Source organism: Lonchura striata, chromosome 3 (genome assembly GCF_050655825.1).
Source record: "Lonchura striata isolate lonStrDom1 chromosome 3, ASM5065582v1, whole genome shotgun sequence".
In the NCBI taxonomy this organism is placed as follows: Eukaryota; Metazoa; Chordata; class Aves; order Passeriformes; family Estrildidae; genus Lonchura; species Lonchura striata.
In genome coordinates, this window is record NC_140705.1 from 113,870,789 (window position 1) to 113,892,446 (window position 21,658).

Here is a 21,658-nt window from a genome sequence, read left to right on the forward strand (position 1 = left end):
CTTGTTTTTAAAGACCAACTTCTTTAATGATACATACCAGTGTTATACTAAGCTTATAAAATAAAGTTGTCTGCATGTAAATACAAGAGAAACATTAAGAAATCAATAGTGATCAGGACAGGGATTTCAATTCCTGTACAAATTTAGAAACTCAAGAGAAGATAAATTAACATACATGGCTGTGACAATATGAACATAGGTGCGGTCAACATGATCCATTTATTGAAAAAAGAGGGCAGATCAAAGATTAAGATATTAACAGGAGATCCAGTCTTAAATGGGATGTGAAAAAGCAAACACCACACGTAGCTACTGAGGCATTTTTCTCAAGTATTGTATTCTTTGGGCAAGTTTGGAACACGGATGATTCCCACTCTCACAATACGGAAATGGAGGTATTGACAGCCTTACCCCAGTACCTCGACATACAACTGGGACAGGACATCCCACTTGTAGTTTGGGAGGGGTTGAAGAGGGCTACAGGTTGTGAGCACATGAAATACAGGGTTTTAAGAGCCTGTTTAGCAGTAGTGAAACTTTTGGTTTTCAACTGTGCCTTCCTAAAACGTCACAGGAGTTGCCAACCATCTTGTCCCACATGTATTGCTTCACAGCTTTATTTCTGCAGTTACAAGCAATTCAAAACTACTGAATTCGAGGTGAGCCTCTGAACTTCTTATCAAAGAAGATCTGTCCATCTTCCCGCAAGACAAACAGTATTGCACTTCAAGGTTATATTAACTGAGTTACAGAATCTCTTTAAGGACTGAAGCTTTGCTTACGCACATCCATGGCGCTTATGTGGCTGCTTAAAGATAAGCAAGAGAAATTAATTTAAAATTAATACTGCAGGGTACTGTGAAGATGACAAAGCATAGGCCCTCTGTGTACTTAGGTTTCTAATGCTTAAAAGGTTCTTGCACGACGAGGCTGGCTGGGCACAGCAGCCCCAGCCCCCTCCTGGACTCAGTGGTCCAGGATCCGCAGGTTGCCAGACACGATTTTGTTCTCTAGTAGAGCTCCAGCTGGGATGTCAATCCTGTCACCGTGGTTTGCAATGATGATCACTGTTCCCTGGGGATACAGAAAGGAAAACAAGGGTTCAGAAACCTGGTACCTGTTGATGTGGAAGGAGGGAATAGATTGTCTGTTGCAGTCAGGTGTACCCCTCCAGAGCCTGAATGCATTTAGTTGTATTGTTTCTGCACACACATTTGGGGGTCTTCTCCCCCCAGAACAAAGGTTTTAAACAAGCATTACTGGAACCTCTGTAATTACCATGCTAGATCTATCAGCCTACAAGCAGAACTGTAATTGAAGACATGGTTGCTCTAAGGGCTCTTATCTGCTTGCTTTGAAGTGGAAAAATGTTCCCCCACCCTGGGTGCATCCCAGGAAGGCTCCTGTTCCACCTGAACAGCAAATGTGGGGACAGAGGGACAGCTCAGAGCCCACAGCCTGAGCTTGTGCCAGGTGATGCAGCACCACCTTCCACCCCTGGCAGCTGCCAAACTGCCCCAGAGAACTGCAGGTGCTGCCAGGACTGGCAAGATGCTAAGGAAGAATTTGAGAGAAACTAACTTGCTCAGCTCCACTATTTACTAATAAATTGAGAACCCCAAAGCGATGCAAAAGGGCCTGAAAGGGGTGGTAAGGCCAGCTAGGCAGGGAGGTGGGGCTGAGCCAAAGGACAGAGGTGGCAGTACTGTTGTACAGAGATGTGAGGTCTGTGCTGCTTTCAGGGTTGATAAATAAACCTGGGCCTGCACAGAGCAGCAGCTCTGGCAGCAACAACCTGCACTCCATCACAAGGGTCACTGTCCAGCCACGGCCTCTGCCATCTTTGGGCCAGTTTCCCAATTCCCAGGAGTGCTCCTATGGACTCTGTGCAGGCACTGCCTCAGGATCAACTGCCAAGGAGCAGAGATCAGCCATGTTTATTGCAGCAGCATCCCCACTGCACACTCACCTTTAATGAAACATTCTTCCCAAATGTAACATCACCTGAAACCGTGAGGTGATCCAGCTCCAGCATATCTGGAATACTTTCAAACCTCCGCAGGTAATCTTGAACCTTTTGGAAAGAGAAAATAAAAGAGACCATTTTAAAGCCATGTGTGGATTAAGACAAGTGTGGGAGGAGGAGCCTCTTGAATACACTTCAGGATCCTTCCTATAACCTACATCTGAATCAATATAGAAGTTGCTACTTTGTGATTGTGATTTCTTTCAGAAACAACCGTGAGGAACAGTAGGGGGGCTGCCCAGCAGCTCTGGGGAGCACACACAGCCAGCTCACCTCCCCCGAGGACTGCAGAAGCACCCAACATCCACAGCAAGAATCTGCATTCCCACAGCCTTCACAAAGAGCAAAAGGGAAGGCCCAGCTGTGCGGAGGTAGATAAAGCAAACCTCACTTTTCCCTCAGTGAGCACCAGGTGTTTACCTTTGTGAAGGAGCTTCCCAGCTTGACAAGAGGCACTGTGGGGAACTCGCGCTTCTCGCTCATGGTCAGCGACCCCGCGTTAAGGCTGTACAAGTTGGACATCACCAGCAGGAGATCCGAGGTGGTCTTCACGGGCAGGAAACGGCTGCGAGGCACGTTAATGCCCAGAGAGTTCTCAAAACTCTTGATAGCAGCACCAACTGCGGTCTCCAGCTGGATAACGTTCAAGCCTCCATCCAGAGTCTGGGAGAGAAAACTCAGGTGAGCACATGGAGCAGGTCCTGGCGCTCAGAACTGCAGCCAGGATCACATGGAGCAGGTCCTGGCGCTCAGAACTGCAGCCAGGATCACATGGAGCAGGTCCTGGCATCACCCAGAACTGCAGCCAGGATCACATGGACCAGGTCCTGGTGCTCAGAACTGCAGCCAGGATCACATGGACCAGGTCCTGGTGCTCAGAACTGCAGCCAGGATCACATGGAGCAGGTCCTGGCGCTCAGAACTGCAGCCAGGATCACATGGAGCAGGTCCTGGCGCTCAGAACTGCAGCCAGGATCACATGGAGCAGGTCCTGGTGCCCAGAACTGCAGCCAGGATCACATGGAGCAGGTCCTGGCGCTCAGAACTGCAGCCAGGATCACATGGAGCAGGTCCTGGCAGCCAGAACTGCAGCCAGGATCACATGGAGCAGGTCCTGGCAGCCAGAACTGCAGCCAGGATCACATGGAGCAGGTCCTGGCATCACCCAGAACTGCAGCCAGGATCACATGGAGCAGGTCCTGGTGCCCAGAACTGCAGCCAGGATCACATGGAGCAGGTCCTGGCACCAGGCAGAGCTCCACCCTCACCCCCAGCCTGGCTCTGTGAGGCAGCAGTGCCTGTTACCCACCCAGAAACTACAAGTTTTTTTGGGTCAGTGTTCTCTAAGCCCTTGCCAGCTGATTACCTTTGGGTTAACAATGATCTCCATGTCAATGGCATTTTTCTCTTGCAGCCTCTTAATTGCAGATAGAGCAATCCACAGATTGTTGGTGTTGAATATTTTGAATTTTGACACGGACTTGAACTCATCCACGTGTGCTTTAGGGACCTGAGCTATCTCCACCAGCCTCAGCTTGTTCTCGTACTGCGTCAGCGTGCCACCCTGCGAGGGCCAAATGAGAGGGTTTCAGTCCTGTTCATGAGAAGCCAGAGAAATCCTCCCCTCAACACAGGCAGCTAAGTCTGCTGGCATTCAAACCCCAGAGAAAACACATTTCTTGTTTTTAGTAACCAGCTACCAGGTTACTAATTATAGAGCATGTTTAAAGTAGTCAGGACTGTTCAGTGATTGCATTTCAGCACTCCAAGACAGTTAATTCCTTTAATGAAGCTTGTTGGGAACACTTTGCAAATGCTGCTGTTGTCAAAAATCACCCTCAGCAGTACTTTGTTAGACGATGGAGCAAAAGCTAAATCAAATCTAAGCATCCTTACAGTGCATTGCTGTGCTTTTATAGGGCTAAGTCAGAGCTTCCCTAATAAACACACAGAAAATCCAAATCCTCATTCTCACACACGAAAGAAGAGAGGCAGAGCACAGTAGCGGGAGAAATTACTGCAGGCTACAGGTATTGATACACGTCACAAAGCTCTGAGAAACGTCTCTCCTGGACTTGGCACAAAGGCAGGGCTGGGGCAGGAGCAGGTGGGCAGCTGTGCCACACGGAGCTGGGCAGGGCAGGGCTGGGAGGAGGCTCGGGCAGTTTCCTGTCAGACACGACTGCTGCATCCCAGCCCTCAGCGCTGTCTCCAAGCTTCCACCTTCAAGCTTCTGCCCCCAGTGTGGGTGAGTTTGGAGAAGGTGCAGAGGTTGTAACCTGCACCCTGCACAAATCCCTCGTGCTTCCAGGCCAGCCCAGACTTTGCTCATCTGCTGCTGTCCAGAGTACAGATCAAATCTGTTCCATGAATTAGAACTTCCTAAACTTGCTGATTTTGTGCATCTCAAATTAGATCTGAGCTGATGTGTTAAATGGTGCCTAAAATAGCTGTGAGGAGACTGGGTGTATGCCTGAATCCATGGATTCAGAGGAGGCTGGAGATGGCCACCAATGACCCTCACCCATCTCCCTTTACCTTCACATCCGCCCGGGTTTTGTTTGTGACTTCCATGACAAATTCACAGCGTTTTCCATTGGGTGGGTTCATGAGGTGGTTAAGAATGTAAAGGTCCACAGTGGCACCCAAATTATCTATATTGGAGACAAAAATATATTCCTTCCCCTCTGCAATGAGGTTGTCCAGCAGCCCAGAGTTGTAGAAGCTGGCGTAGATGTCTCCATGGCCTGGAGGGTACCAGCACTCCGTGTTCTCTCCTGAGTAAGAGACATCCTTGGCTATTGGCAGCAGAGTTTCCTTGTTAATTCTGGGATACCTGTGAGGACAATGGGTCTTGTTACATCCTCACCAGAGTCAGACTACCATAAAATAAAAATATTAGTTAAGGTGCAGCTCTATGGGCTTCTGGAGGTGTGCTTTTCCTGAGTATTCTGAACTGGAAGATCCTCCCAAATTCTGAGCTGTCACTGAGAAGCTGCAGAATGCAATCTACTTCAGGATGTAAAGGCACAGTTCTCAGGCCACACTGCAAACCAACTTTCCTCTGGCAGGCAGGTGCAGAGCATATCAAACACCCCTCTGACCCCAACCTGGATTAGTTTGTTCTTCATAAGGAACCATGGCCTGTCTCCCTCCACAGCCCAAGGGCACAAACAGCAAATTCAGGGATCAAGGGGCCAGCAGCCAGTACACCACTATTTATACATTTCTTAGAAACTGGGGCCCACACATGCCCCTCTCCCCAATTTTATACATTGTCCTTGACTGCCCAACCCCCTGATGCTTCAGTCTGTGCATGAGGACACCACTGCTACCCCAGCACCTCAAACCCAAATCCACCCCATCTGGGCTATGGAAAAACAAGCTGTCTCCTTCTACCCCAAGTGGAGAAGTTTTTTGATACCTGCTTTGATTAAAAGTATAAATCTTCACACGGCTGTGACTGTATTTCTGCAGGATTTTCTTTGTGTCATCATCTGTGTTGAAGGAATTCATGAGAACCAGAGGAACATCGGTGTTGTAGGATTTGTTTAAATGCTGAGATGGGAAATAAATGGTAAATTCAGCATGTATTATTAGCTTTAACTCCTGACACCTGAGATTTTGGGAGAAAGAAATTAGGTGAAACAGACTGGAAATAATGAATGCATGAGAAAAAAAACAGAGATGCACTTATGCTACAAAAAGAACAAATCATCAGGTAAAGGAAAATAAATCCCTGTTAGTTGTAAAGATAAGACCCACGCTAATTAATGTATTTTTAATTAGTGAATCTTTGTTTTTAAACCTGCATTGAGATCTAAAATTTGAAACCACGATGCCACAACATGATCACTAAGTTTCAGCTACTGTTGATTACAAAAAGCATGTTTTCCGTCAAATTGTTGCAGTCTGTCAAGGTGACATTTCCACACTGTCTCTGCACAGAAAGCACTTCCACGTTTTCTTAGCAGACTGAGAGATGGACAATTGTATCAAGAGCACGTAATAAATGAAATGTCACCATGTTAGTTATTTGGGAATCTATAGCATGGAGCTGAAATATGTAACAGCATTCCCACGTGCACAACAAAGGCAAAAACATCGGAGATCACAACAGTTCCACTGGAAACAGAAGGTGCAGAGGGAAAAGAGAAAAACCCTTTGGTGAATTTTAAGCTTTATGTATCAGCTCACCCTCCTCTGCTGGAGCATTTGCGGTCATTACACTTCGGTGGAGTCAGAGACTTCCACATTGATGCTGTGGAGAAAGGGCTGCACCAGTTGGATATAAATTTGTGTTTGCCATAGAACCATCTAACACACATGGGAGAGCCACTCCAAACAACACCACACTGAGGCAAACATTGTTGGCACTCCAGAAACCAGGCACACCTCACCTCCTGCTCTAATAACTGTCTTAAATATCTGCTCTAAGAGCAATATTCAGCATTAAAAACATCAGCTGAAATGTCCTCTCCCAACAGCAGCAGCTGTTATTTTCTTTTGCTCTTCTTTCTTCAGAGGAAAATGCCAACAATTTCTTCCAGTGCAAGAGTTTAAATGCACGAAGGAACTTGGAGCTGCTGTGAAAAGCTTTGTTCTAACGCACATTAAAAAAAAACCCTTTTTTGAAAAGATAAATTTGCAGTTGGAGGAGTCAGAAACAAGCCCAGGAGTTCCCCAGGGCAGACAAGCTCTACAGTGTGACTGCTTGTGTTCCTGGACACGCTCCCCTGCCCAGGCTGGTGTGCACAGGCTGGAGCACACTTGTGCTAACACATGTGGGGGCACAGAGCTCAGTCCCCTTTGTGTGTGTTCTTCCCAGTGGAATTCTCTCTTCACCCCAGCACCGTGACCAGACCTCATCTCCCTCTCCTCTTCCTTTTGGCAGGCCTGCACTGGGTCCCTGCCAGCAAGGCATGCAGGAGCAGCTCAGCAGTGCTCCCTCCCAGCTGGCCAGGCCGTACCTCGATCTGCTGCACGGTCAGGTCCAGGAAGGTGTTCTCGTTCCGCACCCCGATCAGGCTCTTGGGGCCTTTGCAGCCCATGCTGGTGCCCAGGCCACCATTGAGCTTCACCACCACCAGCTTGTTCAAGACAGAAGCAATGTTATCAGGCAGGCCTCTGGCTTTGATCTTCTCATAGGGCTGGATCTGGGAAAACAAATCAACAAAACAAAACAAGAACCAAAAAGCCAGCAGTCAGATATTCAGAAAGAAATTGCATTCTCTGAAAAACTTTCAAAACTTACAATCTGGTGATAAAATCCACATTTATTCACACGCCTTATAACACTAAAGAGCATCTGCAAAGTGAGTCTACAATACCTGGTTTGTTATGATACTAAAAACCTGGTTTATTTTAAGAATAACCACTTTTCTCAAGAGGTTCCATAGACTTTGTGACCAGGCACTACAAGCTTCATGCAGATGAGGAGAAGTCAGGCCACTTGTCACAACGCTGCTCCTGCTCTGCAGCAGGGCAGGGGGATTCCTTGGGGACCCTCTAACTCACTGCCCCATAGGACAGCCCCTCTCCCCCTTCAGTCAGGCCACAATTTAACAACCAGGCTCTACATGCATAGATTGTTGTTTTTTGGTTTGGTTTTTTTTTGCACTCTGAGGTTGTCAAAGGCAACGTTCTTTGGAAAATGTTGGTTCTTTAACTCAGTCTAAACTGATACAGAGTGGAAGAGCGTTCCCAGTTCTTACTCTGCTCTTTTCACAATGTGTTCATCCAGCTCATAATAGACCTTACAGGAAATCTTCTGCCTCACTGACAGCTGTTTCCTACAGGTTTAAGGACAGAGTCTGGGTTACACTTGGGGCTCATGATGGAGAGCAAAATCAGGCTCATAATGACAGAATGCCTCCCATTAGGTACTGCTGTCCCCTAACTCAAAGCACCTAAGTCAAAGAAATAATGGTAACAATGCCACAGTAAGAATCATGCCAAAACTGTTATACCAGAGTCAATATAATTATCTTTTAGCCTGCCTTTCTAGAGATTTTCTTTTGAAGAAAAGCCCTGGTGTTCCAGTGCTGTAGCATTCTAGCTGCTACAACATTATTTTAATTCTGATAAGGGGTGTGTAAGATCCACAGCTGGTTTCCAAAACCAAATACATACAGAGTGGTTTTTTAGCTGTGTTTGCTTTGGGCAAGGGCTGGGGTTCAAATGGAAATTCACACTGCCCTGGAACAAGAGTCATATTTTTTACTGGGATATGTGGGGGTAGAGAGGACAGCTTGTGCAATTCCAGCATTCCAGGACACCGTGGGCAGCAATCAGGGCAGATCCCTCACAGGAGGGAAATTCTGCCCATGGCACCTTATAGGATGCACTGCAGGATAACTCGACGTGGAGGTCTCGTGGCTGGGACAGAAAGCAGCACCACAATCACTGTCATTTCATGAGGACACAGGCAGGAGCTTCCTTCCAAACTGCCAAGAACTTTTCAGGAACAGAAGTGCACAAAAAGTGGACTCTTGCTGTGCTTTGTCAACAACAGAGATTATGTCCAGGCTGAAACACCCCGAAAAACAACTGTTCTTCTCATTAACAATGAGATGATAAATCCTGGGTTTAATGTCTTGGAGGTACACCAGGAAGCTCAATGAACATCCCGCTACCAGCAGGATCTACAGAGACTCAGATTTACTGCTTCCCATCCACTCCAAGGTCAGTAACACCCTGCATTAGACCTGTACATGGATTAAAAACATCTCATCTTGAGCTTTAGTTGGGTGGGATGTGAGTCACATCCATGATGTTCTGACACTGTCTGACATCCAAAAAAATTATCTCAACTTTCAAGTCTCACTATGTTCTTCTTGCATCACTTACAAGAAGCAGAAAGTCTGACACTCAGTTCAGGGCCAGACAGCCCCAAAAATAATTTGCTTTTGCTAAAGTGCCAACTACCTTTTGATACTTTCACTATCGTGCCTGAAAGCAGCTTTTGCAGAATGTTCAGAGTAGAAGTCCTGGAGAAGGTAACAGCTCCATCAAGGACTCAGCTCGCCGGATGTTTCACCAGTTACAACACAAAATTTATGACTCAGCCTCACTAAATGTTTCAGTTTCTTCTGGCACAGGCATTGGAAACGTCAACTTGGCTATAAAGCCGTGGATCTTGAAGGGTCTTTAATTCAGAGAATAACAAATGTCAAAAAGCCAAGTTCCAGCAGGAATGCTGCAGCACCAGGACTGCTGGATGCCAGTGCTATCAATCCATGTGCAGGCACTAAAATGCACAAATACCTCAACACCTACAAGCCTATACACAACTGGAGAAGTGCTCCACAGCAATAAAAATCAGTTTTTGCTTTAAGGGTTGGAACTGTGTGCTTGACAAGTGCATGCTGATGGGGAAATTCTTCAGGAAAAACCAGGGGCAGGAATGACATGCCTTACAGATGCATGGCTGCAGTGTTACTCACTTGAGACACGTCTGGCAGCCCTGCTTTGGGACTGCTCTGAGATGACATATGCAACTTCTTTTGTTTTGCAGCCAGTGTCACAGAAGTGATTTCTTGGAACAGCCTGGATGAGGCAATGTTGGGAGTTTGACTAACAGATTCCAGCAGCCTACTCCTACTGCAAGGAGGCTTGCAAGAGTTTGTCAGAGACAGACAAAGTGAGCATCAGGGCTGTCACCGTGGGCAGACCGGAAAGGAGGAGGCCCCTATTAGTTAATTTGTACTTGCAGTCAGAGGAAACACTCACTCAGCACCAAGCGACACTTGTAGAAGTAGCAGCACATGAAAAGGTCTCTGCCCTCCTGAGACCCCACCTGCAGTGCTGCACCCAGGCCTGGAGTCCTCAGCACAGGAAAGCTGTGGACTTGTCAGAGCAGTGCAGAGGAGAGCCACAAAGTGATGGGAGAGAGAAAAACCCTCCTGTGGGGTCAGAGTGAGGAGAGCTGGGGGTGGGCAGCCTGGAGAAGAGGAGGCTTTGAGAGACCTTCCAGCACCTAGAGGGGGCTTACAGAGGAAGAGAGACTTCTTACACAGGCTGATACAGACAGGAGAAGGGGAATAGTTCCAAGCTGCAAGAGGAGAGATTTAGATCAGATCTCAGGAAGAAGTTCTTTACTCTGAGCGTGGAAAAGCAGAGGAACAGATCAGCCAGAGAAGCTGTGGCTGCCCCAGCCCTGGAGGTGTTCAAGGCCAAGTTAAATAGGGCTTGGAGCAATCTCCATGTGCAGGGCAGGGGGCTGGAACAAGGCAATTTTTAAGATCCCTTCCAAACCATTCCACAATTCTATGAACCCTTAAAATCTGTTTCCAAAGTTGAAGATTATGAAGATATTTAGCTTTTGAGTAAGGGCATAACATTCATTCTTTTCCTTCTTGATATAACTCGCTGAGGTGACAACCTGAGCTGCAGACAAGAATCCAACCTCTGGGGAAGAAAAAAAACAAAGGCTCTAATAGACAAGCTCCTTTCACACTCACATTGCTTTGGATGCTCTCTTTACATCCCAGATGAGGTTCTGCATTGCTGTTCTGAGGTTAACTCGATCACTGCAGTTCTCTCAGAGGCCTCCCAGCAGGACTTTGCTATTGCTTCCAATTCAAACAAACAGATGGCTGCAATCTACATCGAGGGGATTAAGTTACACTTGCCATGTCCACATTCTTTACCTCCTCTCCCTGTTAACTGGCACTCTCAGTGTACTTTCTTCTCTGGAGACTGTGACAGTAATGGGTCCTAACTATGCCAGCTATCACTGCAAGCCTTTGGACATATGAAAGCAAAGCATCTGGAAGGAAAAAACAAGGCAGAGGTTTACCAATATAGTGTGAAATGGGTTCAATCTTCTCTTACTGTCATCAGTATAAGCTGTTACACTGAAAACATGGAGGTCAGGGATGAAATCTCCCTTGCAGAGAAAACCAGGAATACTATAAAGCAATAAATTCTGTTTCAATTTACTGACAGGAGACTTTATTTGTCTTCAGGAAGAAGCAGAAGCTACATTCAGAGAACAAATATAACACACTAGATGGCCTAAAGAAGTCTCATCAGAAATTCAGCTTCTGCACAGCACTGTCCCTTTGCACTGGGCAAAAGCCTGAAACACTCTTCCCCACCTAAAAGGCAAAGCCCATAAATCCAATAAGCTATTCATGAACTTTTTAAAGCTGCTAAACAAATAAAATAAAAAAAAAATCAACCAACCCACACTTTGGCAGATTTTTTGTGTGCCTGTGTTCACAGATACACACGTATGTCTGTGTGCTTATACACACAGAGGCACACAGATACCCCAACATATGCCTTTTGCTCTACTGGGGATCAGCTGAAGATTAGACTTGCCAGAACTCCCAGCAGCAAAGCAATTCTCCAAAACAATCACAGGCAAATAAATTCACACTGCAAAGAATTTGGTGCTTTCTAGGCCATGATCCTTGCAGTGTGAAATTCTCCAAGCAGCCAAGCATCCCACCACCTCATAAAACAAGGTCATCCCTACAGGCAATTATAAATCATTTGCAAGATTACCAGCAAACATTTTTTCTATACACCAACCCCTGTGCTGTTCTAACAGGAGCAGAATGAGAATATGCTCTGAGGTTTTATAGCTAGGAAAAGAAAACTCAGTTGGAACTGAAAAGAAGCACTCGGAATATGTGCTCACAGATGGATACCTGTCCCAAAGAACTCAATACTGCAGTCTTTCAAAAGTTATCCCTCTTTACCCCTTCTAAAAGCTCACACTGCTCTTACCCATACCAGCTACCAGTAACTCTGAAATTCTGGTCTTTATGAAATCGACTTTTATTTAATAATTCCATAAGTCATACTCCTCAGTAAAGAATGATTTGGGAGGAGATCCCTTGGAATGTGTCTTATGAGGAACCCTTTTCATTTTCCACAGTATGCCCCTGACATGACTGATGCATTAAAAAGGAGGGAGTGGATACAGCAGGGAGAGATAGAAATCTTATGGTCAGCAGAAAGGAGAAAAGAAAAAAATAAAGAAATTTAACTCTGCTCTCAGTTTTCATAAGCACTCAAAGCCATGTCCTGTCAGACCAGGTAGTCCAAGCATCCCTAAAAACAGGGGTATTTACTATGAAGTGAAGAAGGCATGGAAGGAAGTTTGTTTGCAGATATTTTGCCCTAGCTCTCCTCTGTGGCACAAGCATGATTTAGAGCTCATGCTAGGAAGCAAAATTTCATTTCCCATCATGCATGCATCTCATCACACCACAGGTGACCTGGTTTTGCAGGTCACTGATTTTGCAGAATTCTTACCTTTCTCTCTCTCTCATCAAAAGTTGCTACATAGCACAGGGATACATTTGAGAATGAGCAGTACAGGTCATAAGGAAATGAGAGATACTCTTTCTAATTCTGCCCTTCTCCACTCAGCCCTCTGTGACCTTAAGTTAGTTATTTTTTAGCAGTTTGCCATGCCTGGGAATATGCCCCCAGTCTACTTCAGAGCCTTACCACAACCTCCAGTTTGACATCTGCTCCAGATGTCCTGCCTGGGTACTTTAGAGAACTTGTAAGTTTTTCCACTGAAGGAGTGCAAAACTTGAAAAATAGACAACAGCTCTTCCTCTCCACAAAGCAGCCATTCACTTGCATCAAACTTCTGTAATTTAATCCCTTCTCTTGGCACAGGGAACAGTTTATTCCTTTGATTGTCCTAACTCCGTTCCTACATATTTAAAAGATCTATCTGCCTTCCAGAATCTCAGCCCCCCTACACTGAAAAAAATCCCTTTTCTTCAGCCTTCCTTGTAAGTCATCTTATCTAGAAGTCCAATTTCCCACCCTGGCTTCTTCATTGAGGCCAGACTTCTCTCTCCAAAGCAACACTTCATTCACTGTTAGAGTACAGAAAGAGAGACATCACATGTTTTTGAAGTGAAAAGAAAACACTCAACCTTGGAAAAACCCTAGACTTGCTCTAAAACAGCATCATTCTTCCAACACTTTACAGAGCAGCCCTGCATCAGTTCTGGAAGGAACTGGACAGGCTGCCTTTCACAGGGAACAGAGCCTGATTGAGGCACACAGAGAGCCTCAGAGAAGCCACAGGCCTGGGAGCACACACAGCTCCTGCAACATGCCAAGATCACTGGGCTGGGAAAAGCAAGAGTTTGCAGCACAACTACAGCATTTTTACACAAGAGTCAAAGGACAGCCTGAGGCCACTGATGAATCAGTAAAATGAGGTTAGGTTTAATAGGAAGTATTTATTTCTGTACTAAACAGTGCTGAGAAAATACATAGTGCTTTTTCAGCAGCTCAAATTACAGGTTATAAGTTACAACAACATAGACAACATTAGAAAAATCAGGCTCCAAAACCCCCTACAGTCAACTCCTTGTTTCAGATCCCTCCCTTTTGCTGAGCTGCTGCAGGTTACAGAAGTTGCTAAATGAGATCTATTACCCAGCCCACTTGCCATATGTCCCTTTCAAATTATTAAACATAAAGGATTGCTGGAAACAGTCTCAGATGAGATGTGCAACTTTCTTCTACAGGCAGCAGGGAAATGGGAACAAGGGTCCTCCCTACTCCCCCTCTAACACAGGTTTACTCCAGAGAAGGCACCAAATGGTGAGGTGGCATCTGTCCCATTTTGTTCCCTTGCTCCCAGAGCAGCTCACAAAATAATACCACAGAACTTGATACATATGGTAAGCAGAACCTGATGCTCAGGAAGACATACAACATATGTCAACAAATAATTATTTCTCAGTTAGAACCCAAAGTGGTTTTACAGAACCATGATAGACCCATTTGATGGGTGAATAAATCGTTTGCTTCAAGTAGCAGTTATCAGTTTTATTTTCCTTACAAACTGTCACTTAAGCACAACTCACAGAATCTTCTGGAGGTCTCTGAATCTTCCCCCAGTCCACAGATGGTCCCTTTTCTTGTAGGAATCTATGAAACAGCTTCTTAAATCCTTCCAGGTCCTTCTTGGTGTGCTACAAAGAAGAAATGTATTAGTTAATGCTGGTAGTCAATGCACACCTACTCAATCACAGAAGCATTTCTACAAACTGATGTACAGTCTATTCACGAGAGTAATTTCATTAGCACTGAAGTAGACATGCTAAACTTCAGGTAAAATTCCAGAAGTTACCAAAAGCTCATTTTCACTAAAATTCTGAGTACAAGACCAACTTGGAAACCTACACAAGTCTTTTGTCAAAATCACAAGCATTACAATCTGGCCCAAGATTTAAGATAACAGCTTTACCCTCCCTTTCTGTAATCCATTGAAGATTACACAGAACCTTTAATAACTAAAGATGATTAAACATTTAATAACTCTGTCACCCAATCTAGAGGGAACCAAATGAGACTGCTGACATTGTAACCTGGCTACTCTTCCACCCAGGATCAGAGCACATCCTAAAAATAAGGACCTGGAAATCTGTGATTTATCTCCTTTCTGAGACTTGCCTCAGTGTCCTGGATCCCACCTGTCATGCTCTGAGCAGCTCCACTCTGTGCTCCTTACCTCTATCTCATTTGAGTGTGCAGTTGCAAGGATCTTATCGAGTTCTACTTTCATTGAATACTCCAGCTCCTGCCGAATGACTTCCTGAAACTGTGAGGAGCCAGCCTGAGACATTGCTTTGCTGAAATCTTCAATAAAAACACAAGAAAATGTTTAAAAAACGCAAACAAACAACAAAAAAACCCACCCCAACCAGCTTATTTAGACTACAAAAAGCCTTCAGTTTTCTTTAAAAAGACTGATAAACTCATAAAATCCAGTCTTGTTTTATCACTGTGCTAGCATTCCAGGAATCCAAAGGTTTTGTCCCCAGTTACTCGGGGAACAGATCTTAAACTGGGCCCAAAGAATAATGACCCTTCTTTCAAAACTCAGAAGTATCCCAAAGGTCCATCTCAAGAAGTATCCAAAACTCTGCAGCACTGCACTTTACTAGAGAAGCCACATCCTACCACATCAACACACTTTGTCTAGTAGAAGTGCAAAAAAGAATTTTCTTACTGAAAAATTATGTAGAGTACTGTTCCACAAGCAAATAAAAACACAAGCTTTAATTATTTACACAGTGCACTTTCATAGGATCTTCTGTTTGTTCCAGTAAACATTCCCTTACTTTGTTGTGAGTATTTTCACACTACAGCATGCATTTCAGTTACTAAGCAACCTAGAAAATTGGGCTGTCTATCACTTCAGCATTTGTTTTGTTTTTGAGAGTGATAAACTCCACAAACGTGAAAAAAAGCAAATACACAAATATTCTGTGAAGTTTACCCTGCAGGAAGAACCAGGAGAGAACATGACTTTATTTTCCAACAGAAAGCATTGGAAGCGAGCGTATTCTCAAAAGACATTCTGAGTATGTTCTCTAAAGACCTCAGTTAATTTAATTTCTGCCAAATCCCTTGAGTGATCACTTCCCTGTAACACAGAGAGTGATGTATTGCCAAATATAGCTGGATTTTAGAAACACCCTGAATACTAGTGCAAAAAAGGGAGAGGAGGAAACTTTACAAGTGAACAGAGTGACACTGACAGAAAACATTGTTAGAAGAGGGACCTGCATTTAAAGTCTACTAATTGAGAACATGCATTAAAAGGCTCTTCTATTGAGAACGTCTAAGAAAGCCAAAGATGGTTCATTTTAATGCAATTTTGATTTTATTTTATTTTTCTAAGCAAAGTATTCCACAGCCTCAGCCTCAGTGACAGTATCTAATCCTTGCTTTGAAGCCCACAGAAGCCATTTTCCTGACTGCACTGTTTTGCAGGTAGGGGAGGGAGAGAAAAAAAAAAAAAAAGACAGACAAGTGCTGCAGTGCACATAGTATGTGTGGTGCAACACGGGAAAACACCAGCTCAAGATGAACAGCACACTGGACAACAGGTCCTTTTTTAAATCAAATGCTTCATTTAGTAGTAAAAACAGGTAAGAGCTGGAAGCCTGTTAGGTGTATCTTTCCGGGTCAAACGTGTAAAAACACAGACAGCTCTCCACCAGGAACCACTTTTTCCTACAAGAAAAACAAGGAGGTCTGTACCAGCTTCACGCTTAATACCAAGCTGCTACAAGTATTCCTTTCATTCCTGCCCTTTGGGTGATGCACACCCAAACAACTGCCAGGAGATGCTTCCATATGTTTCTAATCCTCCCTGCAACATGTTATCATACACCACTTCTGTTACAACATCAACAACAGTGGCCATGCCTCATTTCTGGCCGACCTGTAAAACACCTGAACCTCCCAGTGTGATGCAACACATCTGGTAAGGAACTCTGCAAATCCCGAGTCCCAGCAGAGACCGTCGGTCGTGCTGTGGAACACACTGGGGCTGAGGCAGGCACAGCAGCCTCCCCTCATGGGGCTGCCCTGCAATAGGAAAAGCTCGTTCTGCTCATATTAGCCAAAAAGACTTGTGTCTACCAGAAATAGGCACTTGGAGACTAAGCAACATCACAAACAAACAGAGATAAAAAGGCATGGTAAAAGTAAATATATGACAACGTCCTAGTTTAGGGGTCTTTTTTTTTTCGGTAATATTCCAAGTACTGAATGAGCAAATACTAGACACGTTTGATCACCAACATCCTCACAGGAAAGCAAAGCAGACCTGTTGCTTTTTCCAATACCAGGCATCAAGCACGCAGAGCAGCAGCTGGATGGGACAGCTCTTACCAAACCCCAGCCTGCCAAAGCTGCCAGTGCCCTACCCTTCATCAGCAGTGGGGGATATTTAGGCTTTGCATTCAACATTTATCAACTACTGCGACCCCTCAGCCTCATCCACAGCCGGTGTGTCAGGACACAGCTGCTGAGGCAGAGCACTGCTAGTGCTGTTAGTCCAGTTATTATCATTACAGGGAAAAGAGAGGAAGGGCATGGCTGGAGTCCACAAAAACACGTGTTTGCCTGGTACAAGGAAAGTATCTACTCTGCATAGGTAAGAATGTGAATACTGAAACTAAGAGCCACAAGAAACAGCAAGCGACAGCTCTTCTGCTCTTAACACGCCACTGTGAGGCAGAGGCTTTGAGCATTTACCTTGGAAATGACCACCAGGACTTGGGCTGCTCTCTTTAAAGGCTCCCCAAAGCAGTACTGGAGCATGGACGAGTGAACGTGGCTCTAGTTGCTCCCGCTGCCCCTCAGAGTTTTTGGGAAGGAGCTGGTATTCACACATCTCAGCCTACAGCTGGCAGAAAGACAACTGCAGTCCTTCAACACGAACTACAGCTGAATTTAACAGCCTGGCTGAAGACTGATTTCCCTTTTCACCCAGCCGTAACAAGGAAGTTGAAAGGCCAGTGCAACTGCATAGCTGAAAGCAGTTCTTCCCTGCAGGCAACTAAAACTTCCTAAGGCCACAATGAAAAGTAGTTACTGTGCCTCTAAAAATCAGATGAGAGGCTGGGGTGCTGGATAATGGCAGGAAAATATTTCCAAGGATACTTGTGGCCAAAAAAGAAAATCCCAAATTATGTTAAAAAGAAATGTCTCTTCCAAGCTATTTCGCAACCAATGCCTCGTGTTTCAGCCTAAGCCCACTTTTATGAAACCAGTGCTCTTGAACACTCATCAGACATAAGAAAAGGGTGGGATAAAGTAGTGGAAGACTCTTGGGGGACCTGCCCACACAGGAAATGAGCACAGACCAGAAGAGCATGACTAAATAGCTGAGACTTCAGAGAACACTGGGCTGTGCAGAAACAGCCACACAGGATATCTCACGTTAATGCCTTTGGTAGAAAGTGTTCCCCCAAGCAGCAGAGACGGCACGGCACTTCAGTCAAGTTCATGGTGCTGGTTGAGGCATGGAGAATTTCACTCCAACCCTCCTGCCCCCACCCACTGTTATTTCTAGCAGGCTTTTGTGCTCTGCTCTGACTGCTAACCTGGCCCCTGCCCTCACAGCACGAGCCACAGCACACACAAGAGTATTGGCAGGTTTATGGTGTCTAATTTTATAACTGCCGTGTGAAAAAAAAACAAATCACGGTATATCAGAGCAAGCTAACAGAAAGGAGGACTTTGTACACCACCAGAAACAATACAAGGGGCAGATCTCCTCAGGAAAACTGCACAAGAACACAACAGCGGTCACCTCTTACTGAGGGGCTCGCACATTATTTCCTTTCTGCTGTCCTTCCTCTCATTCTACATTAAAAGCAGAGAAAACGCTAAGATGGATTAGTTTCGTTCATTAATCCACTCAGAAAAGAACTTCACTGCCTTGGTACTACGTGTACAAGGAGGGAGTTGTGGGACAAGTCAAGAACTTCTCTCATGAAAAAGTAGGGAAGCTCTCAGGATGAGGGTCAGGAATTGTGATTACTTTTGCAACACAAGTAAACATTCAGAAAGGCCTACAGCAGAAAATTATTTAGGTCTCCCTGGAGCCAGAGTAACACATAAAAACCAAGAAGGGTGGCCAGTAAGTTACAACACCCAGCTAAACTTTAAATGCTCTACCCTTGAACTCTGTGCTCAGGGTACAGAGTGAATGCCTTAACTTCCAATGATTCCGCTTAAAGTTCAAGGCAATTTTTATCTCTGGCTGGGAGAGAAGTCTGTCTCTTTAAATACCCACACTATAACATGCAATGCTAACGAATACTACTTTGAATTTTAGAACTGAATATACCCACTCAGCCTCTGCAAAACATTTTCCTACTACTAGAGGCAAAATTTGCCAACACATGCTGAACTGAAGCATACGTGAAGTGAAACCTTTGTGCCCGGACTCTTCTTGACAGATGAGCACGTTAGCCTGAGCTAACTCAGAAATCTGCAACCTAGGAACCTGCTCCTGCCAGCTGCACACACCAAGAATTTAGGTGTTACAGTCAGACACAGCTGAATTTCCCAGTTTAGCAGATGATCCTCATGCTAAAAATATCACTTGACATGACAACATGTTTTAGTACTATTGGCCTGACAAAAGAGTATCTAAACAGTGGGTTTGGGGTTCTTTTAAGGCTTCCAGGATTGTCAAATCTCTGGTAATATTTTAAAAACCAATTATGATCATTACATAGGTTTCTACAGCTTTCTGTTTCAGAAATAACAGCACTTCTCTGCAAGATGGCCACCTTCAGCAGTAGTCCGAGATAAGCCAATTCCATTTGAAAAGAACAAACAGCAATCTATTTTCCTAATCAACTTCACAAGGGCTTATCTTGATAACTTTCAGAGTGGCCGGTTGAGCAACCTGCCGGCAACACCTTCCTCCTCCAGCTGGCTGCTTTGTGCCCAGGTGTCACAGGGCATTTGTAGACAGGTGATGCCTTCACACAGCCAGCATTGTCCAGCCCTGGACATCCACTGTGCGACAGACAGTGATTTCCCAGAGCCTGCCAAGGCCCTCAGCTGCCCGCACACCCAAGTTTGTACAGCAAACGACCTCCTCGCGCTCCTTCTGCAGGCAGCGTTACATTTGTTGACAGGCCTGCGTGGATTTATATTAAGGAACCCTATAGGCACAGATTTCATCACCAAAAAAGCACACCCGCACCACGAGGACTACAGGAAAACAGGGAAAGAAAACTGCAACGGCAATGCACCAAAGTAATTTTTCTTCCCAAAATGACCTCTTGCGGGCTGGTCCCCTGTTTCACAGGGAATCCAAAACTCACACCACGTACACACAAACGCTCACACATGCGGAGAGGAGTGGAGAAGGAGAGCGCCGGAGCCTACCGGGATCAAAAAACGCCAAAACACACTCAAGCCTCGGGGAAAACAAAAAATAATTAAATAAATAAATAAATAAAGGAAAAAAAAAGGGAAAAATAAGTTTAAAAAAGGAATAGGGAAGACATTCAACCTCGGCATCCATCCTCCCGCAACTTTACCAGAGGCTTAGCGGACAGGGGAGATTTTGCTGGCGAGGAGCCCCCGGCCGCGCACAGCCCGCCGCCCGGTCCCGCCGTGCGCCCGCACAGCCGAACCGAGCGGAGCCGGGCCGAACCGAGCCGGGCCGGGCCGAACCGAACCGAGCCGGGCCGGGCCGAACCGAACCGAGCCGGGCCGGGCCGAACCGAGCCGAGCCGGGCCGGCCCCGCCGCCGCATCCCGGACACGGCTCCGGGCAGCCACACCGCAGCCCGGCGGCCGCCCCCGAGCCACGGGAGCGCGGACCCACGAGAGAGCGCAGCCCGGAGGCACGGCGGAGGGGCCGAGAAAAACAAAGCGCGCCCGCTTACCTTGCAGGAGAGCCGACATTTTCGCGCTTTAGTAAACAAACGAGCACCCGGGCGAACAGCGGGCGCCTCGCCCGGGGGTCCGCCCCGCGGCGGGCAGCGCAGGGCCGGAGCGCGGCTGCGGCGGAGAGGCGGCGAGCCCGGCCTCGCTGGGAGCTCCCGCCCGCCCGCCGCGCTGCCCTCCGCCGAGCAGTCCCTCCCGGGCCGGCGGGCGGGCGGCGAGCCCCGAGCAATTTAAATTTCATCAATGGAAGAGGCGGACCCGCCGCGCCCCGGCTTTCGCCACCCCCGACCCTCCCCTCCCCTCCCCGCCGGGCCGCCCGCCTTCCCCCGGGGAGCTCCCGGCGCGGCTCCTCCCTGCTCCGGGAAGGGCCGGGCCGGGCCGGGCCGGCGCGGCAGCCAGGCCGGGGGCGGCCCCGCCCCGCCCCGCCGCGGCCCCGGGCCGGGCCGGGCCGCGGGGCGCCCTCAGCGCGGCCGGGCGGTGCCGGCGGCGGCCGCGCCGAGCCCGCTGCCGAGCCCACGTCCCGAACCCGAACCCGAACCCGAACCCAGCGGCCGAACCCGGACCCACCGGCCGAGCCCACCTCGTCCTGCGGCGCCGCGGGCGGGGCCGGCACCCGCCCCTCCCCCGCGGCGGGGCGGGGCCCGCGCCCGTCCCGGCGGGCCCCTCGCGCGCGCCGCCGCCGCCGGAAGTGGGCGGGGCCCGCGAGCCGCCCGCCCCGCCCCGCCCCGCCCCGCCCCGCCCCGCCCCGCCCCGCGCCGAGCGGCGGCCGCGGGGGGCGGGCGGGAGCGGCGGGCGGGGGCCGGCGGAGCGCCCGGGACACGGCTCCCGGGAGCGGGGACCGGGAGGATGCTGGAGCGCCGGGACACGGCTCCCGGGAGCGGGGACCGGGAGGATGCTGGAGCGCCGGGACACGGCTCCCGGGAGCGGGGACCGGGAGGATGCTGGAGCGCCCGGGACACGGCTCCCGGGAGCGGGGACCGGGAGGATGCTGGAGCGCCCGGGACACGGCTCCCGGGAGCGGGGACCGGGAGGATGCTGGAGCGCCGGGACACGGCTCCCGGGAGCGGGGATCGGGAGGATGCTGGAGCGCCCGGGACACGGCTCCCGGGAGCGGGGACCGGGAGGATGCTGGAGCGCCCGGGACACGGCTCCCGGGAGCGGGGATCGGGAGGATGCTGGAGCGCCGGGACACGGCTCCCGGGAGCGGGGACCCGGCACCGGCGGAGCTCCCGGGAGCGGGGACCGGGAGGATGCTGGAGCGCCCGGGACACGGCTCCCGGGAGCGGGGACCGGGAGGATGCTGGAGCGCCGGGACACGGCTCCCGGGAGCGGGGACCGGGAGGATGCTGGAGCGCCGGGACACGGCTCCCGGGAGCGGGGACCGGGAGGATGCTGGAGCGCCGGGACACGGCTCCCGGGAGCGGGGACC

At 48.0% G+C, this 21,658-nt stretch overlaps 1 protein-coding gene across 3 annotated transcripts; it reads right to left on the reverse strand.

Moving 5' to 3' along the window:
- Position 1: 1 nt before the first annotated feature.
- UGP2 (UDP-glucose pyrophosphorylase 2) lies at positions 2–20,860 on the reverse strand. 3 transcript variants are annotated; one of them, XM_077781836.2, is made up of 10 exons: positions 20,810–20,860; positions 14,529–14,656; positions 13,882–13,989; positions 6,997–7,182; positions 5,451–5,584; positions 4,565–4,862; positions 3,393–3,590; positions 2,447–2,689; positions 1,970–2,074; positions 2–1,074 (listed from the first exon to the last, which is right to left on the reverse strand). In XM_077781836.2, exons 2-10 carry the CDS (start codon positions 14,640–14,642, stop codon positions 967–969), a joined length of 1,494 nt encoding a protein of 497 aa, XP_077637962.1. In that variant the 5' UTR covers positions 14,643–14,656; positions 20,810–20,860; the 3' UTR covers positions 2–966. The 3 variants fall into 3 exon arrangements, with proteins under 3 accessions (XP_077637962.1, XP_077637961.1, XP_077637960.1); XM_077781835.2 differs by having other exon boundaries at positions 20,797–20,837; XM_077781834.2 differs by lacking the exon at positions 20,810–20,860 and adding an exon at positions 20,229–20,434.
- Positions 20,861–21,658: the final 798 nt, after the last annotated feature.

Bases quoted from the DNA above. Each gene is read 5' to 3' on its own strand.
- UGP2 (XM_077781834.2), bottom strand. The intron at 3,591-4,564 runs GTAAAGGGAGAT...TGGCCCTCGCAG, and splicing joins AAACCCGGGCGGATGTGAAG to GGTGGCACGCTGACGCAGTA. The intron at 2,075-2,446 runs GTAAACACCTGG...TCTTTCCAAAAG, and splicing joins TGGGAAGCTCCTTCACAAAG to GTTCAAGATTACCTGCGGAG.